Raw genomic sequence first — 15,112 nt, forward strand, 5'->3', positions numbered from 1 at the left:
CACAAGAGGGTGCAAGTTGTTTGAATTCGAATGGATGCCCAGACCGTTTTCTGCTTCCAACAATTTGGTATGTGCCCTGAGCAAATTTTAGCAGTGCACCACTGAGAGCTTATCCTGGTTTGCATGTTCAGTTCTCACTCACAATGATGCAATTAACATATATCCTGGATATATGCATCTGGTATACTGGATCCAGTAGCTGGGCCCACAAAACGTTTTGTTTTCTTCAGTCCTGGGAAGTAAAGTTTTAGCAGCTACCAATGTATACATTTAGTGCAAACATTGAGAAAAAAAAAAAAAAAAACAAAAACATTGTTTGGCAGAGCAAACTATACACCAAAAAATGCCTAGGTACAGGCAAAAGACACAATTTTATCACACCGTGATATCTGTGTACCTTAGGTACAGAATGGTTTTATTTCTATTTTTTTTTCTCTTTCATATTCTAATGACTAAGACAGGACTGCTGGCTTCATCCTGCAGTCCTCTACCATACAGGGAGAGCACTCTCAGTGAGAGCACAAAGGAGGAATGTTTTATTTGTCACTACTTAGGCATGGTTGGAAAATCCCCAACATGGAGTGTTTACGCTACCAGTGTTTTTACCTCTGTCTCCAGGCGATAGACGTAAACCCTTCCTTCTTCCCCTTGGATGTGATAAAATGGAGCTCCAACAAGGAGAAGATCTGTCTCCCCATCACGGTTCACATCAAGCGGGCAGAGCTCAGAGCCAAAATAAGATCCGACCTGGGCTCCAGAAAAAGACAAGCAGCTCTTTCACTGGAATTCTCTATATATAGCTTTGTAGAATTAGCGTCCTTTGCAACAGTAAGGCAATTTTTAGAACAAAACATCACATATCTACTTATATGTGGATCACTTCACTATTATTTATTACATTACTGCCATCCTCGGGGACAGATCCTGTAACCAGCATAACAGTACCAAAATCATTATTCAACAATGTGACAGAATAAAAAGCAAAATAACACAGTTGATGACGTCTTTCCCCATGAGCCATGAGAACAGAACATAAATATAGTACACCCCACTTAGTTAAATGTCTTCCCACTCTTTTTCCAAATTTCATGATTTCTTCTGGTGTTCCCAAAGTATTATGGAGTGAACTAAGACTGTATAATCCACATCTAGCTAAATCAGATGCTCGGCAGTTCTCTGATTCCTACTTGTGAGACCTCTAACCAATGAAAATATGGTGAGGTAAGTGTGCCAGTACCCTCCAGCAGCCTGCTGCGAGCAGTTCAACTTTGATAATTTCCCCCAGCTGAGCAACTTGTCCCAGAAACTTAGACTTCAACAAATCTCATCTAAAAAAATGAGGCTGCATGACCATAGTGGGTTTAACAGTAATAATAAGGCTAATGGATTTATTCAAACATTTATAATGGCTTTACTCTTGCTTCAAAGGGTGTAAATTTGTCTGGAGAAAATGAGGCTGTTGCTTGAGCAATCTAGATGTATGCAGCACCCCTGACCCCTACTGACCTGCTTGCCCCTGCGTGAGTGAAGCACCGTACCTGTTCTCCTTGCAGGGTTTGTTTCAAGTGGCCATCCTGAAACACCAATACCTTCCCTGTCATGCTGTGCCGTGGAGCTCCAGCCACGTACAAGGGTCCATATCCTGTGCGCACCACTGCCACGCTGTATCCTGGTGCATTCACACAAGGAGCAAAAAGATCATACGTGTCAGTACCATACTCTAGGCCTGAAGGAAGAAGCCCACAGAGCTTGGACTGAGGTAATTGACTAAACTGCTGCTCTGAAAAACCTGCTTGAACTCTTGACGACTTTTCTTAGCATTTGTCACAGTTCCTGAATGCTTATCAAATATACAAACCTTTTTTTAAAAAAAAAAATTATTAAATTAATTATTAATTAATTATCTCTGCAAGCTAGCGGGCTTAGAATCCTTCATAGAAGTGAGGGAAACATTATATTCCATATAAAATGCAAAAATAGATATGTTATGGGGCTTTTGTAACAGGAAGGTAATGAGAGAAGGATTATCCTGACACAACCAGTCCACAGCACCTCATATGACCTGGAAGAACTGCAAGACCAAGGCTACAGTCAGAATACAGGGATCATAAGGGTACAAAGCACTGGGGTGAATAAGCAAGGCCTTATTTGTCACTACGCCAAGAACATTATTGATTCACAAACTGTTTCTTCTCCAGACACTCACAGCAAGTCAAACATTTATACTTATCAGCTCACAAAAATGCCCTTCACTGTGTTCTTATGCTGTGAAACCAAATGGATGCGTTAACAGAATAGCACCACAATACATCATAACTCGTAAGAGCAAATAGGCTGTACAAGGAGACAGTGTTTGCATTAGAATCTCTGTTCCTGTTATGGAAAATATTAAAAATTCAGCTAGAGCTGGAGATGGTCTCCACGTAAATGCTGTCAGTGCCAGCACACGCTGCACTACATATAAACAAACAGAACTGCAGTCAGGTTGTCACTGATCTCAAGAGAGGGGTAAGTTGCTTACCTAGGTAACTATACTTTGCTTTTTCGGCTTCTTCTTTTGATTCATTCAAGAAAACAGCTTTCTTGGCTGCCAGATCATACAGCAGAATTCCACCAGACCAGTCAAAGGCACCCACAGCACCAAACATTAAGACTCGCTGCAGAAATAACATAGTGCAAATTAAAATGGAGGAAGAGAGGGCAATTGCCAGTGCTAGTGACCTCTATCAGTCTGCAAAGCTCCTTAGTAGGTTGCAATGTTTTCCGGATTACAACTCTGCACTGTTTCCTGGACCATGTAGCATGGGCAGTTTTACTGGCTCTTAGTATTGAAGGTGCAAGGTGACTGCCCAACACCAGAGAAGCAGCTGCACATCTCCCAGTTATCTACACGTCATTGTTTGCAAAATCCAATCACTGTTATCCTTACAGCCAATGCTACTAAATGTTCATTAGCTTCCTCAGCTTCCACTGTCTTCCCCTCCTGACAAGGACAGAGATCATGCTTTTCTTGGATGGACCAGTGTTTTAAGCCAGAGGATTCTGAAAGAGCGGAATTATTTTATTTGCAACATGATGGAGTCCCTGGTCTTGTGCTCTGGAGACACAAATGCCAACTAAATCAAAGCTGTCAACTGAAGTTAGCTCTTTCGTGCATTGGAATAAAAAGGATCCAGTAGTTATAACAGGGGTCATGTGAGACAGATCCCATCCTAAAATAAAATTCACAACTGACATTTAAAAAGTGATATTTTTTCAAAGCAAGCAATGGCTTGCAAATGAGATTTGACTACATAGTTCTCAAACTTCTGTATCAGCATCATTTCTTGCATAAGACCTTCTGAATCCTTCCAAGTATTAAAACGGCAGCACAACATGCAACTATTTAGCAGGGTTAAATGCAGAATACTTGCCTTATCCAAAATCTGCACACTGAAACCAGATTGTGCAAGTTCATATTCCAGAGCATCACCCTGAGTACCTGACAATGCAAAAGAAACAGGGTGAGCCACTTTTTCCTTATACCTCAGAAGTTACCAATGAAATAGAAAAACTTCTGTTTACCTTCTATCCCAATAATACTCTGCTGCAGGGTCGAAAGCAGCCCATCTAATGCTGAATAATTGGTCACCTGAAATACATTAGTGTCATCTGGACCAGATGCAATCAGCCGCAACTCATTCAGGGCCTTTGGTTTTTTGAAGGCATCCCCTACCTGCAGAAGAGATGCAAATTAATCAGAAGAAGCAACCTTTAGAATCCTCTTATTCTCCCATGTACTTAAGGATGGAATCACTTGAGTTGGTGGTAAAAATTTCAGCTTCAACCACCCTACGTAAACCCAGAAATAGCAATTGATTTGGAAGCCAGTGAACTAGACAATTTGAATGTCTCCTGGAACCAGACCTTTACAAAACATTTACAGAACATCTTCATGTAACTGGCTGGTGCAGTATTTGGTGTATATAACTTTGTTGTACCCAACAACGAAGTTTGGAAATCAGTAAGTCACATGGAATCATAAAATCAAACATCTTCCTCTGTAAGAGAAAGGATGAGAAGAGATAGCTGAATGACATTACTAGAAGGCAAGGGTAATAGTGTGAGAAGAAACCTACCAGAGACTTGAACTGAGAAACCCTCACGCCTGACATAATTTTTGATCACATTTGTTTTTCTTTATCATTTATCAGTTCATATAATTTACTGGAGGCACACATGGTTCAGTTCTCCTTTTCTCCCCCTGCCTGGTGCCACCCAGAGATGGAAGGAAGATATGATCCAAGTAGGTTCCCAACTTACCCCAATAGCATAGCGCTCAATTCCTGCCATTTTGGGTGAACTTATCACTGTTGTCAAGTTCATTTCATCCAGAAGTATTTCCCCATCTGTAAGCACGATCATGATCTTGGCTGCATCCTTCTGGGATCCGTGACTTTCAATGAAGATAGAATCCCTGGTAAAACATAAAAATAAGTAAATAAATAAATAATATTTGCAGCTAACAGTCATAGCAAGGAGACAAGAAATTTTCTTTCACATTCATTTATCTTAAAATGGCCAAGAGCTGTCTCTTTCTATAACTTCCTGAGTCCCCTCATACCAGCAATTTCACACTGACAGATGACTTTTACAACCTTCTAAAACATGGCACAGAAACTGCTGCCTGCCATTCAGCCTCTTCCAAATAAACAGGACTGCTTTCAGGACCTGAATATTCATGGAAGTCCCTCTCCCTTACTCATGAAATGCCCCAGAAATCACCTTCATCATTTCTTGAGCTCCTTTTTTCTGTTACTTACAGGGCATGTTGCATGGCAGATGCTGTTTTTGTCACATTGCACACCTGCACAATATCAAGTACTTTCTGGAGGGTGGCATTTGGATTCCAGCTTTCTCGCAGGTCAAACTCAGTTTTGATTTCAAAGCCATACTGCACCACTGCAAAATCACACTGGAAGAAAGCAGCAAGTAAGCATCTGCTTGTGACAACTGTTGATTCAGAGAATGAGAGCTCTCTACAACAACTAGCCCAGAAATCCCGAAAGAAAATGTTATCCAGACTGTGTAGAAATAACATATTCTTAATGAGCAAGTGGCTCTTAAATATGTGTAATGCGGAAACAAGGATTGTTGTAAATATTTTATAGGTGAGGAAAATTAAAACACTGTCAGTACAGACAGAAAAAAATTGTTTTGGGAAACACAAATTTGTTTTTAAGTACTTGCATTTTCCTGTTATGTTTTTGGCACATGTGCAGGTTTCAGAGAGGATTATCTGTAATATTAGTGCATCGTTCCTTCATTTTCCAGGATGATCTGATTATCGTTGCTTTTGTGCTTGTGGGTATAGATGTTACGATATGGGAACAGAGACAGAAAACAAGGAAGTCACGACCGTCACCTTGTACGAAAGCAGAGATGGTGCTCACTGAGCTCCAAGCATAGCAGGGCTAGGGATTTCTATGCAAACAAACCACAGACTATTCTCTCTACAGTGTTGTTAGGATCAAGACTGAGGACCTACTGCTATGTAAGCAAAATGACATCAAGAACACATGCAAGCTACAGAAGTGCCTTCCCATCCTAATGGAAATAAACCTGCACAGTCCCAAATTCTGGCAAAGAGGCAGGTTAAACGAAGCACAGCACACTTTGTACTTTTAGCCTGCCGAAGAGAGTAGGGAGTACCTCAAAGCACTTCTCATACAGTGTTTTCATCATCTTGTGGATGAATGCTTTTGCTCTTTCAAAATCCTCTGGCTCAATGCTCCCTGATCCATCCAAAATAAAAGCAATCTCTGTCCCAGAGCCTGCCAGGATATGGAAAATAAAGGAGTAAGGAGAAGGCTCCCTGGAGCTCAGTAATGTTGGTCAGGACCAAGTTCTTTATCCAGTGTTATCAATCAACACACAAATAATCTCACTCCAACAGCAACTGAATGGCACCAAGACCGCCCACTGTCATTTTAGTGTGAGCCACAGCTCAGCTCTGGAAGCTTACAGCACAGCAACCCCCCCAGATTTCATCAGTTCATGACAGTCCACAGCATGATTCTGTTGAAAGATACTTCACCACGTACGCAAGCCATTTTCCTCCTCCTCCTCTTTGTCGCTCTCCATCCAGGAAGGAAGCGTGCTGCCACCATTGTCATTAATGTTTCTGCGTCCTGGTGTCTCAGTTGGCATACTTTCATCTGCAACAGAAAAAAAAAAATTGAATATAGGTGACAGGGAACAGGGAGAGAAAACAAAGAGTGAACTGAAACCTTGCATTATTGCCCATGCAGTGTTCCTGCACCTTGCTGCCTGGCAGCTGAACTCTTCCTCATCCCTGCAGTATATAGAGGATCATATTGCTTTCAGGTTCAAGAGTATGGGTGCTATGGAAAAAATTGTGAGTTTTGAAGGCTGTGGGGATCAGGTCTTCATCTTTAAAAAACAGCTACAGTTTAATAGAAATAAATTGCTCCCAGTACACCCAGAAGTGTAAGTATCATAATAGAAACAGTGAAAGGAAGATGAATGTGTACATTTTAAAGCACCTATTGCAATCCATCTGTCTTTCCATACTAATGTTTTGGCTGCAGGTCACAGATACAGAATGTGATCTCTTGTCCTCCTGGTTGGCTGGCTAAGGAGGACTGTTATGAACGTAACAGAAATAATTTTTATTTGTTTTACTGTTGCTGGGCAGGTGACTGCAAGAACAGGCTAAGACCTGGATGGATGTATTTATGTTCCCTAAGCAATGAAGCCACCCACCATCACAGATCTACTCTATAAGTTACAGCTAAGAGAGATGTGTGAGGAGTGGAATTTCTTCTACCTGACTCAATCAGAGCGTCTCTCTGCAACTCTGAAAGGAAACCATCAAAATCTTCATATGCAGACAACGTGAGCCAGTCACTTCTAGCCTTCTGCAGATCTTCTGGGACCCACTGGTTGCTAACAAACTCTCCAATCTAGGGAGAAAAGCCAACAGCCATGGAGACTGCATGTTTCATACACACACAGACAATTGCCTTAATTAAAAACTTGACAGCCTGAAAGGGAGGGAGTTTTCTGAAAGCTTGGTAAAGCAGCCCTGATCCTAGATTGCACAGAAAAACCTTATTTGCAAAGAAAAGGCTAAGAAAAGCTTTAGAGCCGTAAGAATTATACAAGTCAGACACTTCTATTTCTACAACTTATTCCTTGACACCCTCCAAAACAAGCTCTCTGGAATCAAGAAGACAGAGGCCTGGGAGAGTCAAGGGAGCCACAAGAGCATCTCATATTGCACATCCTGCATGTCTAATGCAACACTTTTTCTTCCATCCACTGCTAAAGCATAGAAGTAGACACATGGAGTGGATGGAAACATCTCTATCCAACACATGAGCTTACAAGCAAAAAAATGTGGCTTTGACGTTTCTTCCTACTCACCTTAGGAGCATAGAGTTTGACCTTAGCCATTTTGAGGGAGTTCATCACATTTCTCAGCTGATAGTCTTCTATAAACACTTGTCCAGATACCATGACAATGATTATCTTGTCAGTCTGTCTGGAGTCATGGCTTTCATTAAAGACTTCATCCCTGTAGAAAAACAAGCCTAGAGGTATTTTATGGGACAAGCTATGTCTTCAGAGCCAGGAATCTCAGTGCTGCTGGCAGGGTGCTGATGTTCACTGAACTCTCAGCACACAGAAGTCTGGACAGTACAGACATGCAAAGCACATGCGCACATGATGCTTCCAGGGATGCTGGCTATCCACAACTGATAGCTCTGCCTTCACAAGCAACACACGGGACATTTTTACAATGAAGTTCAGTGTTGTCAGAGTCATGCTATTGGGATGAAAATGAAGTCAAGGAGGAAAGCAAGACTCCCAGGGAGACCCAGCAGATGAGTGAAAAATATGGGAAAGGCCTCTGATCTACAAGCACATGCTGAAAGCAAGACACAGGTGACTGCATTTTCATGCTGACGCCCCTATGTCAGCCAGGAAGGACTTCACACTTTGCCTCTTGGCAATTTCTCCTTGTGAAAGCCAGAATTTGACCTGAGAGACCCCCAGACAGATAGATTCACAGGCCTCTGTTGGCAAAGTCTGTCACTAACAGAAGCATTGGAAAAGTGATAGCTGTGAGGGTGTGAGAACAAGAAGAATAGAGAGGAGGTGCAGGAGGCTGTATTGATGTACATGAAATGCAACAAATCACTTGAGTGTCCCAGGGGCTTCCCGAGACACGTGAACTTACAATACATGCTGCAGTGAGGCTGCAATGTCAGTCTGTGAACTCTGCTGCTTCATATTTCGGACCTTGAAGAGAGCAGTTAATCTGTTGCAGCTTTCTTGCAGGCTCAGTTCAGTTCGGGTCTGTGCTCCATACTGCACCACAGCAAACCTGACCTGGAGAAAGAAGATGGCAAAGCCATCTTGGTCAGACAAGGATCTCTAAGTCTCTCAGAGCGTCAAGTTCAGTCCCAAACTTTACTGCACAAACACGGAAGGCCTACATTGCAAATAGTAGGCAGATCAACTATCTTTATCTCTCTGTCACACATTTGTATTCTGGTGTTCCCTTTTGGATCAGCTCCAGGAACTGACTTAATTTTCTTTGGCTTAAAATGATTTTTCTGTCTGAACTTGCTGTATTTATTTTACCTGTCTGGCCAGATCTTTCGCGACCACATGGCTCAGCCTCACTTTGTCCCCAAATATCAGGCTTTATTTAAATCATTCAAAATAATGGTTTATAAGCCTCACTCATTTGTATGTCTACTGCTTCAAGGTGCCCTGAGAGATGTGCCTGGTAAAACATGCTACTGGCGTGAAAACTCACTCCTAGCTCTTCCACTCCCATCTTCAGCTACTCCTCATCCTTGGATCACTAACATTTAACTCTTGCATTACAATATGTAGATTTATTACCAGCATCACTACAAGTAGTTTAAACAGCAGTATGAGAACTGGGGGACTCTTTTTTCCATTCTTCATTAGAGCTCTGGTCATCCTGCCTACCAGAAAACAAGACTGAGCAGTTTCACACACCTTTGAGCATTTCTGCCACGTTGACTTCATCATATTGATGACTGAGTTCTTGGTGTTTTGAAAATCATCTGACTTGGCGTTCTCTGATCCACCCAGAATGACAGCAATCTCTGTTCCCAGTTCTGTCAATGCAGTTAAATATAAAAGAACATTTGAAAAGGCACCAAAACATCCTAACATTTAGCAAGAGTTCAAGAACATTGACATAAACAACAAACCAGAAACAAACAAACAAATATTTGACCACTTCCAGCCATTCTGAAAGCAGGTCTAGCTGATGATGTGATCTACATGGTAGTAACAAGTTTTATTTTTAAAAAATCTCAGTTAATGATGATGGTAATAGTGATTGAAGTTTACCATAACCTTCAAAACCTCAACCTTTTCCCTCCCCAGCTCTCTCCTGTCACACAAATACAAGCTGCTTTCAAGGAAGTAATGTTTGTTCATGTCCAGTACTTACCTTTGCACATGTGGTTGCTCCATGCACCGCCAAAGTGCTCACCACAAGTAATTCTGACATTGTTTGTGCTAACAGAGCTGCTGGTGGCAGTAAACTTGTCTTTGCTGTTTCTGCTTTGAATGCCGTTTAATTTGGTCTCAACTTAAAAATAAAGAAAGCAAGAATAAAAAAGACAGTCTACATTTAAAAAATACTCTTCTAATTAACATAACTTAAAATCAGCATCTGTTTCCTAGCGAAGATGAAACGAGACCTTATAGGTGTCTAATGTAATCTTCTCAGATTCTTTGCAATGACTGCAAGTAGCAGAGCAAGGCCATACAACCAGCGCTCTGCTCCCTTGATTAAATGCCACAATAGCTCAGGCAAGTTGGAAAGAACAACCTTGACTGATCAAGCATTTTTAAAAATCCCAGCGGATGTCTGTCATATCCATTTGCTAAGAATATAAATGCTTTTCTAAATCCAGGCTTAAGGGCTGGATCTTTTGTATGCACGGGAGACCACAACAGAAAATCCCTGGTGCTTTGTGCTGGTCTTCAGGGCTGAACCCTGTAACCCTGCTGAAGTCAGTATAATACATCATAAAATTCAACTCTTAAGTCTCTCCCAGCGGACCATAGACCTTCCTGCTTAGGAACTCAGAAGGGCCCCGCTGTTAGGTCACAGCCTCATGCTGCTATTTCTGGCCCTCTGCAAAGGCACGGTGCTGGCTCTGCTCCCATACCCATCCTGGTGAGGTTGAGGAAAGCTGTGCTGCGCAAGTCGGCGGTGAGCAGCGTACAGACTCCGTTCATGTCCTCTGTAGTGGTGAAGGCCCGGCGATGCTTCTTCTGCAGGCAAGCCTGTGGGGGTGGCAGGGAAGGCTAATGAATAACGAGCAGAGTCACAGAGGACGACTGAAGATGCCATCTGGTGAAGGTTCAGTATCCCCTGCACAGCACTAAAGGCACCCTAGCAAGTGTAAAAAAGCAAGTGGTGACTCCCTTCCCTGATATGACCCCTGCTGCATCAGCTTAGCCAGGACCTGAGCTCCCACAAAGTGTGAGGCTGGGGTACCCCCAGGCTGAAGGTGGCAGCCTCCAAGTCAGTGGCTCTCAAGCCTTCTCTGCCAGTCCTCCCTTTTCCTCTGAGTGGGGCTGGCTGCAGGAAGGTAAGAGGTCCACTGCGGTCCCCAGCTGATGAAAATGAAAAGGGCCCTTCTGAGTTTTCTCTCTTGGCTGGCAAGGCACCAGCTGGCTTTTCCAACCAATCAGTGTCCAGCCAAGAGCTTTCGGTCTTTGTCCTTCTGTTATGTCTGCTCATTTGTATTTCCCTGCAAACATACACAGTGTTTTGGAAAAATCCAGTCATTCCCAGCCATGGGTGTTTTCAGTCCCTTACCAGGATCCAGTCGGAATTCCTGTCAATAGCTATGCCACCATCCTGGACGTTTTTGGAGCCTTTAATTTTTCCTGAAATTGAATGAACGATTGAATGAACAAGAGAGGGAAGGAGGGGAGAACAGTGCGGGTGAAAAAATATTGAAATGGATATGGTACTTATCAGCCTTGGGCAGATAGAATAAGAATCAGTGTTATCAGCAGCTACAGCAATAATTAATATGTTGGAAACAAAAAACTTTGCCTCTACTTCAACAAAGATTAGGTGAAGACCTAGCTGTGGCAGAAGAGGTCTTGCAGCCTCCAAAGACATCACTCCCAACCTCTGGGACAATGGGTTTGCATTTCCCTCCATGAAGTGCTGAGTTAAGGGACCTAGCAATGTGCTCAGTACTCTCTGAAACACCTTCCTTCCTCACATCCTCATGCCCATGTCAAATCAAGTGTTGGGAAGTAGGACTGTACCTTGCAGAGGTATCTCCTGGCACTGGATCTTGTCCTGCAAAAGAGTGCACTTCCTCAGCCTGCCCAACCCCTTGTCTATTGAGGAAGTAACCAAAATCCTGTGGAACAAGAGAAAAAGCGGAAAAGAGGGAAGGTGGCACAATCAGGAAGAGTTGTTTGATACTGAAGAGTGCTAAAAAAAATCTGTGGGTTAGGATGCCACACCATATCCTGACAACATCTCTCAATTAATTGGACACCGGTGTGGTTTTGAGCTGAACAAGCTACTAAGAAAACATTTATTTTCTCCTACAAATCTTCAACCTTCACATTTGTTCCCCTAAAGCCTCTGAACTGGTAGTGCTCCAGGCTGGTTGCACACCCAGCCATCACTAGAAGACACCAGTAGCAAATTGCATCTTTGGAAATCGGAACATACAATATCCACACCACCGAGTTTGTTCAGTTTCTCTTTCAGATCCTTGAGGAAGGGAAGAATGAGGTTCTCCCTCACCACACTGCTGTCCCAAACGGGTTCTGTCTGGGCTGTTGGCAGGGAAAGTTTCCAGCACGCAGCCAGCAGCTCTTCTGCAGCAGTCTCTGGTCACAGCAGACAGGAGTTTTGCCACTGACTGAACTGGGTTAAAGAAGGGGATTTACTCTCATCCCCCACTTCTCTGTCACTGCAAGTAGGACTTGATCTGAACAACGAATTCAGGAAAGCTATCCCAGACCAAGGAAGAGGTCTGGAAGTGACTTGCCCATAAAATACTGGAGATAAAAGGAGGCTAGAATGCAGTAAGGAAGTCCAAACCCCATCCTAGGAAATGGCAGCACTGTCATATGAAATGGAGACTGCTCTGTGAGTCAGCCGCTTTGTGCTGACAGGATAGGAAAGGTTTCTTTACTCCAGAGCTATCTGCTGCACAGCCTTACTACTTTGCTAAGTGTAATATAGGTTATCTCTATAGCAACCACTTGTGGTTGGCTTCTATTCACCAGCCTAGCTATCCTTTTCTGTTCCCCTACAAACCCAACAGTCAAAATATAGCAGTTTCTAGCTCTTTATGGTCTTCAGACCAAGCTCACAACGTAACTTTTGGCAGCTGGTGGGTAGACACGACTGCTGCAGCCCTAAAAACCACATGATATACCAGGGAGCTCTGCAGAAAACCAGTTGCTTGCTTCTGCCATCTAGTTAAAAGAGCAGACAGCCTTTTTTGCACAGTGCTATGACTTAGCAGAGGGTGAGGGGAGAAGCATCATGAAGGCTAACAAGCTGACAATGGACACGTAATGATTAAACATTAATATCAGCCCCTAAGAACCAAAGAACAATTCTGGGTCCCAGGCAGAGGAACCTGTAATAACAGTTGTAGAAAATGAGAAGCTACATGAGCTCAGACCACGATCATTCACAAAGACCTGGGAAGCCTGGATATGTTTTTCTTTCTTCTGTTCCTTACATGGTTTTATTCCCATCTGAGTGCTGAAGAACCTTGGGCCACAACGGAGAGTCTGAGTGTGGTGTGATCCACTTCTTGCCAGTGTCAACATTAAAGCTCCTCAAGGACTTGATCACTGAAAACAAAAATAAATGAGCACAGAGGGTGACCTGCAGAGTCCTCATTACCAGGACAGGCTCTTGAGCCAGCCGTCCCTGAACCCTACCCACCATGATGGCACAGAGACAGCTGGTGGGAAGGAGAGTTACCAAGCTATGGAGATTTCATTCATTTAGATTAACAAATACTTTTCTTGCCCAACCTAACGGAAGATAAAGAAATGCAAGTCCTGTTTTGGCATCCACAGTCGAGCTTTATAACAGAACAAAACATTCCTGAAGAGAGGTGAACATAGATTTTGCAGGATGTTAAATAAAAGGAATAATAAAATAAAAAAAGCTCAAAACTTTGCAGCAAGAGAATAAATTCATGCCCCAAATGTTATGGATATTCTGCTGGGGGTGCAGCTCTGCTAAAAGTCCAATAACTTCTCAAAACTGGTACAAAATGGCCATCAAAAAAAAAAAAAAAAAAAAAAAAAAAAAAAAGAGAGAGAAACTTCTCATTCACAGAGTTGTAACTGACCTGGCACCCTAAAGGCTAAAGGTAATTTATTATTATTTTATTATTATTATTATTTTTATGAACTTACTTTCTTTGTGCAAGGCAACCCACAAAAACAGGGTTGATATTGGTGTTTTAACTGTCAGATTCTGTGGCAAGACAACCTTTGTTGCTGTTCACATCTCAGCTCTTGATTTCTTGCACAGGCTGGGAGCACGGTGCTATGACAAACGCTGTGAGTTCCAGCTCTGAGCTGTGCTGTATGACCAAATCCCTGTCAATGATGTGACAGCTTCAAAAACCTCATACTAACCTCAGATGACTGTGGCCACAAACTCCATGCCTGACTGAAACTAGTAAAGAACAAAATGTGAATTTTATCCATCTAGAATCTCTGCTGATTTTAACTTCACTCAGAGCTGAATATGAGGTGATTCAATTAATTCCATATCATTTCCCAGGCTGGCTACGAATGCACCGGTGGAAGAAGTAAAACACCACAGTCAGGGCAAAGACATGCAACGTGCCCTGACTGCGGTGAATTTTCAGTCTGCTTCTGCTTCCTGAAACATCCCATACTTAGGGACATGACATGCATCCCTTTCAGAGTGTAGGCACACCATCCTGAACTACCTCCTTATTTTGCTTATCTCCTTTCACCAACTAAAAGGCCTAAATTAACTCAGAGATGCTTCTAGGCATCTGTATATGCTTTCACTGTAGTAGTCTAAAAATTCCATACATTTACAAAGGCTTCCAGTAAAACTCCTTCAAAGCAAAACAGAAACAGAGCTCCAGATATGCTGGAATGAGTTCAGCTGTCTTTGAAGTAAGGGGCAACTCTCAAGCAGACAACATAAAAAAAAAAAATGCTTGCCACAGATGATCTCACTCGTGAATATTCCTGTGCTCACATGGTATTTGGCCTGGGAACAGGACTCTTCAAGTCTGCACCTAGTTGTGCTGCTGTCATGCTGCAAAGCCACATTATTTAAACTTTGTGCTCCTGACTCCCTGTTCACAGGGATTTCCAACACAAATGACTCAGCTTTTAGCCATTCAGGTATTCGAATTAAGTGAAGTGTACTGTACTTAACCTGAGGGGAAAAATTGCGTGTAATAAATTAACCAACTATACCAGCAAATTATTTGTAGTTTACATGCTTACACCCCCAGCACAGATCTTTTAGATAAGTTCCAGGAACCTAACCATGACCCACCAAGACAGACAACTGCACTTTGCTGCAGTGCCACTTTGAACAGCAAAACCCACAAATGCTAAAAAGCTTGCTAAAGGAGAGCGATAGAAAAGAACAACTGAAGCACACACAGAGAGAAGGCTCCACCAGTTACTCCCCCTTACTTTTGCATAACCCAAATCAAGACAGATCAAAATTTGAAAAAAAAATATTAATAAGTTCTCTGGGCACCTCTCTTAATAACTTACAAGTTTAACGAAGCTGGGAGCTACCTAAGCTCCTTACGATAAGCACAATAACAGAAGTATTAGCAGAAATAAAACATCATCATCTAACATGTAGAAGTCAAATGCAAATAAGGAAAATAGTAGAGCATCAACCCTGATATTAACTCTGTACTCACAGTAAAACAAGTTACAGAGAACTTTGACTGACATCTCATTAAACAAATAAAATTAATAGCATTTTTTTCCCAAACACATTGGAATTACAAAGCTTGCCAGAAAGTCTGTGATG

The 15,112-nt window shown here is 42.4% G+C and overlaps 1 protein-coding gene across 3 annotated transcripts in view; it reads right to left on the reverse strand.

The window, feature by feature from the left end:
* Positions 1 to 15,112, reverse strand: part of ITGAE (integrin subunit alpha E) — a 34,720-nt gene that overhangs the window by 14,452 nt on the left and 5,156 nt on the right. For 2 of the 3 annotated variants that reach the window (XM_005023105.5, XM_013102982.4), the window contains exons 2-19: positions 12,795 to 12,909; positions 11,350 to 11,447; positions 10,886 to 10,956; positions 10,230 to 10,347; positions 9,503 to 9,643; positions 9,040 to 9,161; positions 8,246 to 8,397; positions 7,429 to 7,579; positions 6,830 to 6,965; positions 6,084 to 6,197; positions 5,692 to 5,813; positions 4,803 to 4,954; positions 4,303 to 4,456; positions 3,565 to 3,715; positions 3,414 to 3,481; positions 2,522 to 2,657; positions 1,539 to 1,669; positions 607 to 747 (exon numbers count right to left, since the gene is read on the reverse strand). In XM_005023105.5, the coding sequence (XP_005023162.4) occupies positions 607 to 747; positions 1,539 to 1,669; positions 2,522 to 2,657; positions 3,414 to 3,481; positions 3,565 to 3,715; positions 4,303 to 4,456; positions 4,803 to 4,954; positions 5,692 to 5,813; positions 6,084 to 6,197; positions 6,830 to 6,965; positions 7,429 to 7,579; positions 8,246 to 8,397; positions 9,040 to 9,161; positions 9,503 to 9,643; positions 10,230 to 10,347; positions 10,886 to 10,956; positions 11,350 to 11,447; positions 12,795 to 12,909 (2,273 nt within the window). Of the gene's footprint in view, positions 1 to 606; positions 748 to 1,538; positions 1,670 to 2,521; positions 2,658 to 3,413; positions 3,482 to 3,564; positions 3,716 to 4,302; positions 4,457 to 4,802; positions 4,955 to 5,691; positions 5,814 to 6,083; positions 6,198 to 6,829; positions 6,966 to 7,428; positions 7,580 to 8,245; positions 8,398 to 9,039; positions 9,162 to 9,502; positions 9,644 to 10,229; positions 10,348 to 10,529; positions 10,681 to 10,885; positions 10,957 to 11,349; positions 11,448 to 12,794; positions 12,910 to 15,112 lie in introns of those variants that run through there. The other variant, XM_072026193.1, reaches the window with a different exon arrangement.

The sequence above is a fragment of the Anas platyrhynchos genome, chromosome 20 (genome assembly GCF_047663525.1).
Source record: "Anas platyrhynchos isolate ZD024472 breed Pekin duck chromosome 20, IASCAAS_PekinDuck_T2T, whole genome shotgun sequence".
Classification (NCBI taxonomy): Eukaryota; Metazoa; Chordata; class Aves; order Anseriformes; family Anatidae; genus Anas; species Anas platyrhynchos.